Source organism: Furipterus horrens, unplaced genomic scaffold (genome assembly GCF_987537825.1).
Source record: "Furipterus horrens unplaced genomic scaffold, mFurHor1.1.pri manual_scaffold_2, whole genome shotgun sequence".
Classification (NCBI taxonomy): Eukaryota; Metazoa; Chordata; class Mammalia; order Chiroptera; family Furipteridae; genus Furipterus; species Furipterus horrens.
In genome coordinates, this window is record NW_028327172.1 from 46,676,410 (window position 1) to 46,690,644 (window position 14,235).

A 14,235-nucleotide genomic window follows, 5' to 3' on the forward strand; every position below is an offset into this window, starting at 1 on the left:
GTATTTAGGATTTATCTTTTATTCTTGTTCTTAACTTGGATTTTTATCTATTTATATAACCAACATATATTGTGTGTTTCCTGGGGCCTGGATATCTTGGATTCAAAATTTTAGCTGTGAAAACAGCATAAAAGGTTTTAAAATATGATATATTTATTATAAATAAGGTTGAGAGATACAGTGGTTTAGAAAGATAGTTATGCTCATTCTCTGGAGAACCTTGAAATGACATGTTGAAGAATTTTGACTATTCTAATAGGCATATCAAAACCACTGAAGGCTTTGAAGATAAATATCAGGTTATATACTGAAAATATTTAGATTGTGTACAGGAAAAGATTCTGGTGTCAATGTTGAAAAAGAAATACTAGAAAAAGACAGTATTATGAATAAAACTTCAGCTCACTTAAAATGTTACTGGAACTAAGAGCTTTAAATATAGTTCCTTCTTAAGGTCTTTTAATGTTACTTTACCAGTGAGGCCCTTCCAGACCACTCTATATAAAATCTTTTTCTTCCATTTTATATTTTCCTCCATAGCACTTAGTACCCCCTGTTGTATTATATATATATATATATATATATACACATATATATATACATATTTGTTTATTGTCTGTTTCCCTTCACAGAACTGGAAACTCCATGAAAGCAAGGACTTTATTTGTTCACTGCTTTTCCCCAGTGCTTAGAATTGTGCCTGGTTTACACTCTTTAATAATTATTTCTTAAATGAATGAATGGCTATTCAAATTAAGATGACCCTAATTTTTAAAGTAATTTATAATGTGGATAGCAGTAGGACAGAGTATTGGTTGATTCCTTCTTATAAAGTTCTATTAAAAGGCGTCTCTTTTCCCTTTCTTCCAGAGTTTATATTCAGAACACCAATCAAATTAAGCAAGCCTGGGGAACTTCGTGAGGAATATGAAAGCCTGAGAAAGGTATAGTATATATATTATCATGCCATTCATTTTCTTTCTTTCTTCTTTTTTTCTTTTTTTTTTTTTTGTTTCATCTGTTTTTGCCATTCATTTTCTTAAAGTAAATTGAAATAATGCCATTAAAGAATGCTTAGTGGGAGTTTTGATTTACCTAGGCGTTTTCTAAATTTATAATGCAGAGCCTGTCTTTCTCCCCACTACCTTACCCCAGCTTAGTTAGATGGTACTATAAAGAAGTAGAGTAAACCTTAATCTTAGTTAAGCTCCTTTTAAGCTGTCCTTTCAAAGATGAAAGTATTGTTCATAGTGCCTGTCACATACCTGCTGCAAGAACTGGCCACTAAGAGAGGTATTCTTGGCATTTAAATGCTAGTTAAAAGCTAACATTCAAGCATTAATAATAATAGCTTATATTATTTTTCCTTATCTTGCAAGGTTCTTCTAATTACATGTAACTGGTATTATTATTATTATTTTTTTTGTATTCTATTGATAATATTGTTACAATAGTTCCAATTTTCTCCCCTTTACTGCCCTCCACCCAGCAATCCCACCCCAAGTCCATACCCATGGTTCGTGAAAAATAACTAGCCCTCCCTCTCAGATATTAAGACCCTTTGTAATCTTATAAAGGACAATGGGCGAAGGTCTCAAGCTCCTCTAGCTGCTTCAAGCTGGACATGGTCGTTGTCCTACCTACCCTTGGGTCCAGAAATCCCTAATAATAGTGGGGGTGTGGAGGGGAGGGTGGCCTTCCCACATGGGGAAGGATCGTGCAGACTCCAGGTCAGTTGGCTGTCCCCGGACAACGGCGTGCTTGGTTTAACAGGCTGGCATCTTTTATTGTTTTCACTCTGTTTAGTACTCCAGAAGAACTGGAAATTTGGCCAGTAAGGGAGTACTGGAATAATTTTCTAAAGAATGTTTACCCTTGGGAAAGCTTTTACCTGTGCCCATATCATCTTGTTTTGGATATTTTCAAGCCAATTGTCTGGGAATCACTTAGAGCAGGGGTCCCCAACCTCTGGGCGATGGAACAGTACCATCTGTGGCCTGTTAGGAACTAGGCCGCACAGCAGGAGGTGAGTGGTGGGGTGAGCAGGCGAAGTTTCACTCACATTACCACCTGAATGTCTCCTGTCTCACCACTCTGATCCCCACCCTCTGACCCCTGTCTGTGGAGAAATTATCTTCTATGAAACCCGTCCCTGGTGCCAAAAAGGTTGGGGACTGCTGACTTAGATAATTAAGACTTCAAAAAGGCTGGTAGCAAGAAGTATGTTACAAGACTTGTGTCATCCTTCCCAGCCCTCTTCTTCCATCACCATCTCTTACCCACCTTCATAAACGATTAGATAATCATGCTACATGTCGATGTTTAATATTTTATAAAGGTAAGTAATTCACTTAATTGGAATCAGACATCTTCATAAAACAGACAAGACAGTAATTTTTTTCTTAAAGATTTTATTTATTTTTTAGAGAGAGGGAAGGGAGGGAGAAAGAGAGGAAGAGAAACATCAATGTGTGGTTGCCTCTTGCGTGCCCCCAACTGGGGACCTGGCCTGCAACCCAGGCAGGTACCCTGACTGAAAATCGAACCAGCAACCCTTTGGTTCGCAGGCCGGCACTCAATCCACTGAGCCACACTGCTAGGGCGAGACAGCAATATTATTTGTAGCATTTTATATTGAATGAAATAAATCAGTATTAACAAGATCATGTTAAAGAGAAACAATAATAGAAAACTCTGCATTCTTTGACCCTTTTAAAAATGAGGGTGTCATATGTTGAATTGGGTCCTCACGCTCCTTTTATATTGGTATAGTAAGATATTTTTGTTTTTGGGGGTTGTAAAAAAATAACTTACAAAGCTTTTTTCTACACAGTAAGAAATTATTCTGAGACTACATAAAAAACCTCTTAAAATTCCAGAATATGCAGATATTTAGTTCTAATGTACCTTTTCAAAAACTTAGAGAATATAGAAATATTAAAGCTATCAGCTTGAAGGTAAAGAGAAAACAAGGACTTGGAGGTGGAAAAAGGAGTTAAAGCAGAAGGTAGAGTAAGAGCAGAGATTTTTTTTTTTTTTTTTTTTTTTTTGGTAGCAGTATGGTTTATTAAGCTGTGCCTTAGAATAGGCGCTGGGGCTTGCCCATGGTGCTCTTGATGTACAAAGCCCGGACGTTCTGCCAATTCTTTTTGAGCAGTGACACCAGGAAATTGATAGCTAAGTGGATGTTGTACACAAGCTCATCATCTGTCATCTTCACATGGCCAACAGCCACTGCCAGACACAGCACCTTCTTCATTTGGAACTTAACTGTGGATTTTACTTCATTGACTTTGGCCACCATGCTCTCACTGTGGGTCAGCAAGGATGGGAACTTGCCAGCCTTATTCAGGCCTGGGCCCAGGATTCGTGGGATCTGCTTGATCAGAGACTCTGAAGCCAAAAAGGCATCATACTTCTTGGCCAGCTTCTTGACCAGTTTCTTATTCTTATTAAATTTATTCATTGCCTGGATATCCAGGTGGGGGATATCCATGGCCTTGGCCTCCTCACAGTGCTGCTGGTCCCCCAGAACACACACGGAGAACATGGGGCGGGGAGTGTACTTAAGCCTGATGGTGCCCGCGAAGCGTTTGTCCTTGCGGGGGTCATAGTGCTTCAAGCTGATCTGCAGCTCCACTGTCTCCAAAAACTTTCGGCACTTGCGCTGGCTCCCATGCAGGACTTCTTGCACTGCCTCGTAGAGGGTGTCACGGGAGATTTTGCTGCTCATGATTCCTTGCGCTGCAAAAACCAGAAAAGAGCAAGAACAGAGATTTTTATTAGCTTTGGGAGAGAAGAGAAAACTTGGGGAACTATACTTTTGTTTCTGTTAGGAAGGAAGAGCAGGAAGGTGGTTTTAAAAAGGACTGATGGCATAATGTTGTTGAAACTAGGACAGCCTCATCATGTATAAAGTGGGTATGTTTGAAAAACACTAACCTTTGTCACTTGGGTTAAATGAAAGTTAGCTATAGGTTCTTCTACCCCACACTCCAAACATCCAAAGTTACCCAACATTTATTGTATAATCTGCAAAGTGGAAATTTGAGTCATAAAATCAGGTCACTAATGGCACATTTCATGCAATGGAATACTAGTCAGCAATAAAAATAATGAATCACTTGACGCATGCTACCACATGGATGAACCCCAAAAAGATGCTAAGTGAAAAAAGCCAGATACAAGAGACTGAATATTATATAATTTAATTTGTAGAAAATGTTCAGAATAGACAAATGTATAGAGGCAAACAGTAGATTTATGGTTGATTGGAGTATAGGGTAGGAATGTTAATTAACAATAAATGGGTATGAGTGATTTTATTATAGTGGTAAAAATTTCTACAACATTTGTGGTGTGTTCCCCAAGTTGGTAAATTTACTAAAAGTCATTAAATTATATACTTGAAATGGATGAGTTATATAATATGTAAAATATACCTCAATAAAGTTATAAAAAATTTAAAAGGCAGTAGACATTTGTATGGAGAACCTGATGGAGAAAAAGATGTCTCAGAGTGCATGTTTTCTGAAACAAAATAAATAGATAATCACCTGGATGAATCTCTAGAGGAAGACTGTTTTTAAAAGTTGATACTGAGCAAAGGATAGTAAGTGGAAATTAACTCCACAGAACTCATCATTACTAATTTAATGTGTAACATACTACTAATATACTTTTTATTTAGTATACTTTATTGTTTTGTATAAGTGGCAGTAAAATCCTTTATAAGGGCTATAAAAAGTTAACAAGAAATTTTATTCCTCTAAATCTGGTTCTTTTAAAAGATGTTTACTTAATAATCATAGATTATCCACCCATGGGGTAGTGTTACGCTTACTGAGGTTACTATGAATTTTTAAATTTTATGACTCTGAATAGGTTTATATTTCTAAGTATGTTTAAAATTTTCTTCCTGCCATATGTTATAGTTGTCTTTTTAAAATAATAATGCGGGAATATGTAGAGCAAATGTGAAGGTTTCTTTTCTCTTCATTTCCCAGCTCTTTTCCAGAGGTAACTGTTAAAAGTTTAGCATATATCCTAGATCCTTTATCTACTTACACATGCACGCATGCACACACACAAATGCTTTAGTCTTTTTTTTAGTATAAATGAGATCATGGTGTGTATCCATTTATTCATCATGTCCCTACTGTGTGCCAGGTATTAGGTATCGTCGTAGGCAGCCGTCCGTCTCGAGAGACGATGGTGTAGCTTCTTAAGAGTCTATCTGCACTGCCGAGAATGACTGTGCAGTCCAACTCAGGAGTGACACGGTATCTGTCTCCTCCCGTGTTGAATCGACATCTTGTGATGACGCTGGAGTGTCCTCTCCAGTGAAGCTGAAGCTACAGAGCCTGGGCAGGGTGATATGGAGGGTCTGCTGTTGCCCATGCAGCAGACTCCCCCTCTCTTCGCAGCTGAAGGGTCCAAGGGAAAGACGGAGTCAATACAGCTTGGCTTCAGGTGCGCCGCAGGAGTTGCCGGTGTTGACTACAACGTCAAACCGCCTTAGGGACTCCGGCTCCGGATTTTCTGTCGGGGTTTACTCCCTTAGCCTTTCCCCTGAAGAGGTATGCCGCAAGGCAGCGGAGGTTTTTTGGAGTCAGTTTTCCTTCTCTGATGTGCCCTGACTGGAAGATCGAACCAGCGACACTTAGCTCGCAGGCCGACGCTCAATCCACTGAGCCAAACCAGCCAGGGACACAGGATAGGTAACAATCAACAATTAACATGATAACAATAAGAACATGGGAATTTATGGTCTCCCTCCAGTGCAGTGCCTGTGCTTTGAGGGGTTCGGGAAAAGGAAATTTGACATTCTCAAGGTATGTCATTGTAGATACAAAAAGACAATAGGCTCAATAAGGTTAAGATTGACTTTTCTCAGGGAAGGTTCTATCCTAAGGCATGACTGACTCCCATGACCTACTTTTAGGTAGAAAATTTTTAATTTCAGACCGTCCTGTGAGGTTACTCTAGGTCTCTGAGTTTGTAAGAAAGATACCCAAAGTCCTTTCCCTCAGGGAGATTCCATTCTAGTGGGGAGGACAGACAGTAAGTAAGCAAATACATATAAGGGGGGACCCCCTCAAAAAATACATGATTATCTTCTGGAGGGCAGGCCCCTTGTAGTACAGGCTTCCCTCCTAGTAGGTGAGTGTTCTAGGAACCCATCTCTATCAGTGTACCAGCTGGTGGTGTTGTGAGAGGCTGTGTTTGGCTTCAGTGAATTTTTTTGAAGACTTTCAATGTTTGCCCGTGCCATGATGGGTGATTTACAAACACACCTGCCCAGACCTGCTGAATGTTAAGCAGTTAGTGACCAAAAACAGCATGACTCCTGTGCCCCACCCTCCCTATTCACCTGATCTGCCCCCCCACCCACCCCCAGCGACCTTTCTTTTTTTTTGTTTTGCCGGATGAAAAAAGTCCTCAAAGGGAAACATTTTGCCCATTTAGAAGAGGTGAAACAAATAACAGCAGAAGCACTAAAAGGCATCAAAATCGACGAGTTCAAAAACTTTTGAGCAGTGGAAAAAAATGTCTCAATAGGTGTATGGCATCAAATGGAGAGTACTTTGAAGGTGACTGAAGTTTAAACCAGTAAGAATAAATACACAATTTTTAATAAATTTCAGTATTTCTTGGTCCCCTCTCATACTTAATATATATTAATAAAGCAGGATAAGAAGAGTTAAGGGGAGCAGAAGGGAAATCAGGAGCCACAAATAAACTGTTTTAGATTAAGAGTGATCAGGGCAGGTTTTTCAGAGAAGGTGCCATTTAAAAGTTGCAACCTGAAGGAAGTGAGGGAGCAAACCAAGTAAGGGTACAAGGAAAGAGCATTCTAGGCAAGAGAGAATCAAATGCAAAGGCTCTGAGACAGAAACAAGTTTGGCTCGTTCAAGAAACAGTGTGGCTGGAGCTAAGTGTGCAAGTGGTGAGTGGATGGATGGTGTGAGGATTTGGTAGGAGATGAGCTGGGAGAGACAGAAGGGCCATATCAGAGAAGGCCTAGTTGACCTGGTAAGGAGCCTGAATTTATTTAAAATGTGATGGGAAGCTAGTAATATGATCTGACTTATACTTTTAAAACGTCTCTGGTTGTTGTGTAGGGAATAAGCTGTAATGGGCCTAGGAGCTAGGAATTGTATTTACTGTGAATAATAGAGACCCCAAAATAATGACTCAAACAAATTAGGAATTTTGTTTTTTTCAAGTAACAGAAAAATGAAGATAGACATTTTAGGACTGATATGGCAGCTCCATGGCATCAGGGATTCATGCTCCTTTTGTCTTTGTTTAGACATCTTCAAGTGTGCCTGTCTCATTGTGGTATAAGATGACTGATCCTTCTCTAGAATTACATCTGGACAGAAAACAGAAAAGTACATGTCACCTGAATTGGGTCCTTTTAAAGAGCTTTCTCCAAAGCTCCACCCACTGACATCACCTTTATTTTATATTCCAGTGTGACAGACTTCTGTAGCTGCCAGGGAAGCTTGGAAGCATAGTGTTTTGGCTGGGTACATTAACTTCCTAAGTAAAATCAGGGTTCTCTTACTAAGGAAGGAGAGAATGGATATTCGGTAGGCATCTAGCAGTCTCTGCTTCATGGGTCAAGAATGGAAATAAGACCAATTTGGACACTTTTGGAATAGGCAATATGTAGAGTTTAACCAGGGTGAGGGTTTTACCAGAACTTTGTTGAAGGGGGAGATGCAGTGGACTTGAAGGTGTATACAAGGAAGTTCTTATAGTTTGAGGACCATGGTTATTTAAGGAGGGAGTTGAGAACATGAGGTACATGATGGACAGTGAAAGAGTTGTATAGTCAACGGACTGGAAGTTTTAATGGTGGTAAAATTGTAAAAGTAAGGCTACTAGCATATAAATACAGCTGGAAATGTGAGCGGCCTAAAAGTGAGACTGGGGGACTTAGGGCCAAGATGGAGGCATAGACAGACACACTGTGTCTCCCTCCACAGCTAGGAGGGAATACAACTACCTCTGAACTGGAAACGGCCAGAGGTTCCAGGGAATCGAACTGCATGGAAGTCCAGCAACCAAGGGTGTAAAGGGGAGGCACTCATCCAGACAGGTGGGAGGGGCGGAGCCGGGGCGGAGAGGACGGGGTGTGGTGGCGGCAGCAGCGGCAGTGGCAAGTCGGCAGAAAGCGCAGTCACAAGTTTTAAAAAGGCAGGAGGGACACCTGGGGAGAGTTCCCAGCTCCTCACCGGACATAGCAGCTCACAGTCTCAGCACCGGGGAAAATCAAGCCTCATTGCTTCTGACTGTGCAGACCAGTGGGGGTTGGGGTGGAGGTAGAAACTTCTGGTTTCAGCAGAGTCTGCTTGTTTAAAGGGCCCCAGGGTCCTAGAACGTCCGAAGACCCACCCATTCTGGGAACGACGGCCAGGGCAGCAGCTAGAGGGGCGCCAGTCTGGTGCAGAAGTGGGAGAGGTGCCTGGAAAAGGGGCGAGTGCTGGGCACTCCCCTTCATACAGCGCCACAACGTGGTGAAACAGGTCGCCCTGTACTGACGAATCCCTAAGGCTCCGCCCCTTACAACGTTACAGGAGCAACAGCTCTACCTGGGACACGGAGGCAAATAAACACAGGAGCCTGTCAGAATGAGGAGACAGAGAAGTATGGCCCTAAATGGGGAACAGATCAAGGTTCCAGTGGGAGAACTAAGTGACGAGGAGATAGCCAACCTAACAGATGCAGAATTCAAAACACTGGTGATAAAGACGCTCACAGGCTTGACAGATATGCTTGAGTATGGCAAACGCATAAGAGAAGTGAAGGCTATACTAAGTGAAACGAAGGAAAATCCACACAACACCAATGGTGACGGGAGGGAAACTGGGGTTCAAATCAATGATTTGGAACATAAGGAAAAAAACAGTCAACCAGTGCAGAATGAGGAAGCAAGAATTGAAAAAAATGAGGAAAACTTCCCAAATTTTGCAAAGGAGATGGACATACAGGTCCGGGAAGCACAGAGGGTCCCGGATAAGCTGGACCTAGACGGTACCACACCAGGATGCATCATGACTGAGCTGCCAAAGGTGAAAGATAAAGAGAGAGTCCTGGGGTCAGCAAGAGAGAGGCAGAGAGTTGCCTACAGGGGGGTGCCTATAGGACTATCTGCTGATTTCTCAGAGGACACTTTGCAGGCAGGAAGGGACTGGCAAGCAGTATTCAATGTGATGAAAGGCAACCTGGAACCAGGATTACTCTATTTAGCAAAGCTATCATTTGGAATGGAAGGGCAGATGAAGTGCTTCTCAGACAAGGTAAAGCTAAAGGAGTTCATCATCACCGAGCCATTATTATATGAAATGTCGAAGGGACTTAGTTAAGAAAAAGAAGATCAAAACTATGAACACTAAAATGACAACAAACTCACAACTATCAGCAACTGAATCTAAAAAAAATAAAAAGAAAATCCAACTAAGCAAACCAGAATAGGAACAGAATCATAGGTATGGGGATGATTTGGAGGGTTATCATCTGGGAGGGGGTAGGGAGAGAAATGGTGCAGGGACTAAGAAGCATAACCAGTTGGTACAAAATAGATGGGGATGTTAAGAACATAGGAAAGGGTGAAGCCAAAGAACTTATATGCACGACCCATGGGCATGAACTAAGTGGGGTGGGATTGCTGGAGGAAAGGGGGGTACTGGGCAGAGGGGAGCAAAGGGGAAAAAATTGAAACTACTGTAACAACATAATAAAATATACTTTAAAAAAAAGTGAGACTGGGAGATTTAATTGTTGGATGTGACAAGGTTTAGGGTATGATCATGAGAATAGATAACAAGTAGGATGGAAGAAAAGATTGATTTAGAAGGAAATAAAGGAAATGAGAGTTTACTGATATTGAAATCTTCAGGAATGATCACTGAAGTAGTTGGAGAGAAACTTAGATTACAGTATAAGCTTCTCTGTGAATTAGGAAACTTGACAGAGAGATAGGTAGATGACTGCCATAAAGAGGGGTTTTCGTTGTATCAATCTGTAAATACTTGAAAGGAGCTAGGACTTTTGAGGAATAATATCCATACTGTAACTTGCTCTTTTTTCACTAACAGTATGATTTTTTTTTTTTTTTTTTTTTTTTTTTGGTGGAGGAGAACTTTCATATACTTTTTCATCCTGAATGATATTTCGTTTTATGGATGAGGCATAATTTACATAACCTTTCCCTTATCATTGGTCATTTAAATTGTTTCCCTCTTCCTCAAATTTAAAAGAGATGCTGCACTGAACACACATGAACATAAGTGAGCGAATACTTCCTTTAGTTTAGAAATCTAGAAGTGAAAGTGCAGATTTCAAGGGTATATACACTGTGTTTCGTGGATATCAACAAATTACCTTTAAAAAGACGTTCAGCTTACCCTTTTTCCCCCCCAAATCTAAAGCATTATCATTATTTTTAATATTTTGCTAATTTGCTGGATAAAATGATATCTCATTGTTTTAATTTATATTTCCCTGATTACTAGAGGGGGGGAAACATCCTATGCTTAGTGACCATTTATATTTTTTCTGTGAATTGCTTGTTTATAACCTTTAGATATGAAAACAGGTTCCATCTTTTGGGTATTTGTGGTTTTGACTGCTAATGATATGCTCATTATTTGTTGTTGCTTTTCTGTGCTTTTATAGATGTAGTATTAAAAAGAAGTGTTCTGATATTTTATGGTATTTTAAATGGAAGTATATTAGCATGTGCTCAGTCCTCCATCTTGCTACATTGTTTGAGGAATTATTCTTTAAAAAAAATTTTTTAAAGGTTTTATTTATTTATTTTTAGAGAGAGGGGAATGAAGGGAGAAAGAGAGGTAGAGAAACATCAATGTGTGGTTGCCTCTCACACGCCCCCAATTGGGGACCTGGCCCACAACCTAGGCATGTGCCCTGACTGGGAATTGAACTGGAAACCCTTTGGTTTGCAGGCCAGCGCTCAATCCACTGAGCCACATCAGCCAGGGCTAAAAAAAAAATTATTTTAAATATATATTTATTGATTCCAGAATGGAGCAGGGGGAGAAAGAGAGAAACATTGATTGGTTTGCCTCTTGCACACACCCCCGTCGGGGACTGAACCTGCAACCTAGGTATGTGCCCTGATTAAAAATGGAACCTGTGACCTTTCGGTTTATGGGAGGATGCTCCAACCAGCTGAGCCACACCAGCCAGGCAGAGGAATTATTCATTCTTGAAAAAAGTATATGTGTACACACACACACACATGCACACACACACTTGTTATATGCTTATCTGCAGTAAATATGTTGAAATGAAAAATAATTTTCAGGGAGAAATTATTTCAAATTGATTTCATTTTTTTTTTAACCTTGTTTGAAACTAGCCCACATGCTACAGAGCTGTTAGGCCAGCTTCAGTATTACTTTTCCTCCTTTTACGACCACCAAGACCAGTGTTCAGATCCGATAGGAAAGGGAGCTGGAGGGTTGATTTCATTTTATGTTTCCATTCTATATGAGATTGTTAGTCATTTTTGTCTTTTGAAATAACTAATTCATCTTTAAGTTATATTTATTTGTTGGATTACGCTTCTTATTTACGTCATCATTTCTTCTGCTTATACAGTTTGTTAGGTACTTAATTTTGACCACATGGTTAAATAATAGTTGCTTTATGTTGGAGTTGGGAAACATATGATCCAGTGTGCTCTTGTTTGTCTTTGAATCATTGGACTCTGGAAGGTTGAAAGTAGGGGAAAAAAACAGCCTTTGCTTCTAGACTGCTTATCTCCCTGGTTTCTGTAGTGGGAAAGATGAACTGCTTTTGATAATTCTGTGGATCACATGAGTGGTTTAGGCTTTCTCTGAATTGGTTTACTGACCTATCCATTTTCTTTTTTCTCCCTCCCCACTGGTTCGTTTTTGAGGAGTATTTTCTCCCCATTGCTGGCTAAATTATTCAAGTAGTAAGCATGCAGTTCTTAGTCCTTGGTCAGAGTGCAGAGTAATCAGATACGGTCAATGAGTTACTGAAGTGAATAATGTCTATAAGGCAGATATAACTTTTGTGAAGGAATTTTTTTAAAGGTAAGTAAACTTTTAGGGTCTAATTATCTTTGAACTTATATATCTTTAAAGTCCCTTTTATTATATTTCTGCCATGAGCTGTAAAATACAATGTACTGTATTAAAACTTGAGCATTTCACTGAAATCTATTTGGCTGTGTAATCATGAGCTGAATGTTGAGCTGGCCTTACTCCCAGCCCCTCCTTTTTAAAAAAATTACTTATTTTAAAAGAAGCTTGTATTTACCTGGTTAAGTCTAAAATTTGTTCTGTCACACTGCAGAAGCAGCAGGTTATCTGCTTGTTAAAAATATTTTTTTCCTATTAGACTGTAAAATCTTTTTAAGATTTAGTATCTCTAACAAAAAGATCTCCACTGCATCTAATATAATATCTTGCACATAAGTAGTCATCAAATGTTGACTGAATGGAATTGTTGATTATATAGTTTCTGAGCCACTTCTTTTAAGGGAAATGACTTATATAAGGATGTATAGCTGGCTCAGGATAGAACTAGTAGTATTTTAAGATTTCTAGAGTTCTTTTTGCTACATTTTTTTTCTTCTTCCTCTGAAATGTTATATAATCTTTGAGGAAATGCTTACTTTTGACATATGCTGAAATGCCTCTCTCTGGAACCAGAAAACGGATAAAGAATCTCATACATCTTTAAGAGCCGGTAGGCTGTATAGTACCAAGAAGGAAAAACTCAAGAGTAAGTTTTAATTTTGACTGCATGACAGAACAGTTATTTTATAGGATGCTTGAAATTTAAAAATGTTAAACATGATTGTTTTCTCCTTTTGCTACTTTACAACTACCCAAAGAAAAACAACTTTATCAAGTATTGTGCTTTTCAAAGAAAATAACACATTTGGAAAATTAAAAGCACGATCAAATTTAATTAGAATAACAGGTTATTCAGGCTATTTCTGCAATGTACTGTCTTTTCTTATCTCTTTTATTTATGAGAGGAGAGAATTAGTAGTTATGACTGTATTAGTATAATAGCTTTTATGGTTTAGAGAATAGTTTAAAATCATTTCATGCTAGTTGAAAGCCAAACTAGAGAATTTTCTAGAAGCATTTGCAACTCTTCTGTCTCTAGTACAGAAGAAAATATTTTGTTAAAACATTTGATTAGTGAGGATTTTAGTAAATTAAAAAACTATTTTTCCTGTTTATTTTTCACAGAATTTTACAATTCTGTGAAGGAAAAACGTTCAGATTATAAAAACTTGTGACTTTAACCATTTTAAGTGTAAAATTCAGTGGCCTTAAGTACATTCACAATGTTATGCAACCATCACTGCTATCTTTGTCCAAAAGTTTTAGATCACTCCAAACATAAACTCTGTACCCTTGAATCAATATTTCTTCATTCCACTATCCCCCCAGCCCCTGGTAACCTCTAATCTGCTTTTTATTTCTACAGATTTGTCTGTTTTAGATATGTATGTGAAATCATACAATATCTGTCCTTTTGTGTTTGGCTTATTTCACTTGAGAAATTGTCAAACTGTTTTCCACAGCAGCTGCGCCATTTTACTTTCCTGCCAGCAATGTATGAAGATTCCAGTTTTTAATAGTCGCCCTATGGGTATCTTATTATGGTTTTGATTTGTATTTCCCTAATGAACAATGATGGTGGGCATCTTTTTACGTTCTCCTGAATAGTACTCGTATTTCTTCTTCGGAGATAATGCCTGTTCAAGTCCTTTATTCAATTTTGAATTGGGTTGTCTTTGCAAATATTTTTTTGCATTCTGTAGGTTGTCTTTTCATTTTTTAAAAATGTTCTTTGCACAAAAGTTTTATGAAGTCCAACTGATCTGGTTTTTTTTTTTTTTTTCTCTTTTGTTGCTTATGCTTTTCTATTTGGCGTTTTCACTCTGCATAATTATTTTGAGATTCACTCACTTTGTTGCATGTATCAGTGGTTTAGTTTTTTTTTTTTAATTGAGTAGTATTTCACTGTGTGGTTTTGTCATTTTGTTGTATCTTTTTGTCTGTTGATAGACATTTGGGTTGTTTTCAGTTCTTGGCTATTACAAATAAAGCTACTGTGAACATCCATGTACAAGCCTATATAGACATGTATTTAGTTTCTTCGGTAAATTCTTAGGCATAAAATGGCTAGATTATATGGTAGGTTTAT

At 38.8% G+C, this 14,235-nt stretch overlaps 1 protein-coding gene, 1 non-coding gene and 1 pseudogene across 2 annotated transcripts in view; 1 reads left to right on the forward strand and 2 right to left on the reverse strand.

Annotated features, from left to right (window-relative positions):
* Positions 1–14,235, forward strand: part of RNF169 (ring finger protein 169) — a 73,969-nt gene that overhangs the window by 20,814 nt on the left and 38,920 nt on the right. The window contains exon 2 of the mRNA XM_090265470.1: positions 871–944. Coding sequence (XP_090121596.1) covers positions 871–944 — 74 coding nt within the window. The remainder of the gene's footprint in view (positions 1–870; positions 945–14,235) is intronic.
* On the reverse strand, positions 3,068–3,733 carry LOC150018490 (large ribosomal subunit protein uL1 pseudogene; annotated as a pseudogene).
* LOC150018491 (small nucleolar RNA SNORA61) lies at positions 11,380–11,499 on the reverse strand. The gene has a single exon (XR_016509533.1). It is a non-coding gene; the product is annotated as a small nucleolar RNA SNORA61 (small nucleolar RNA).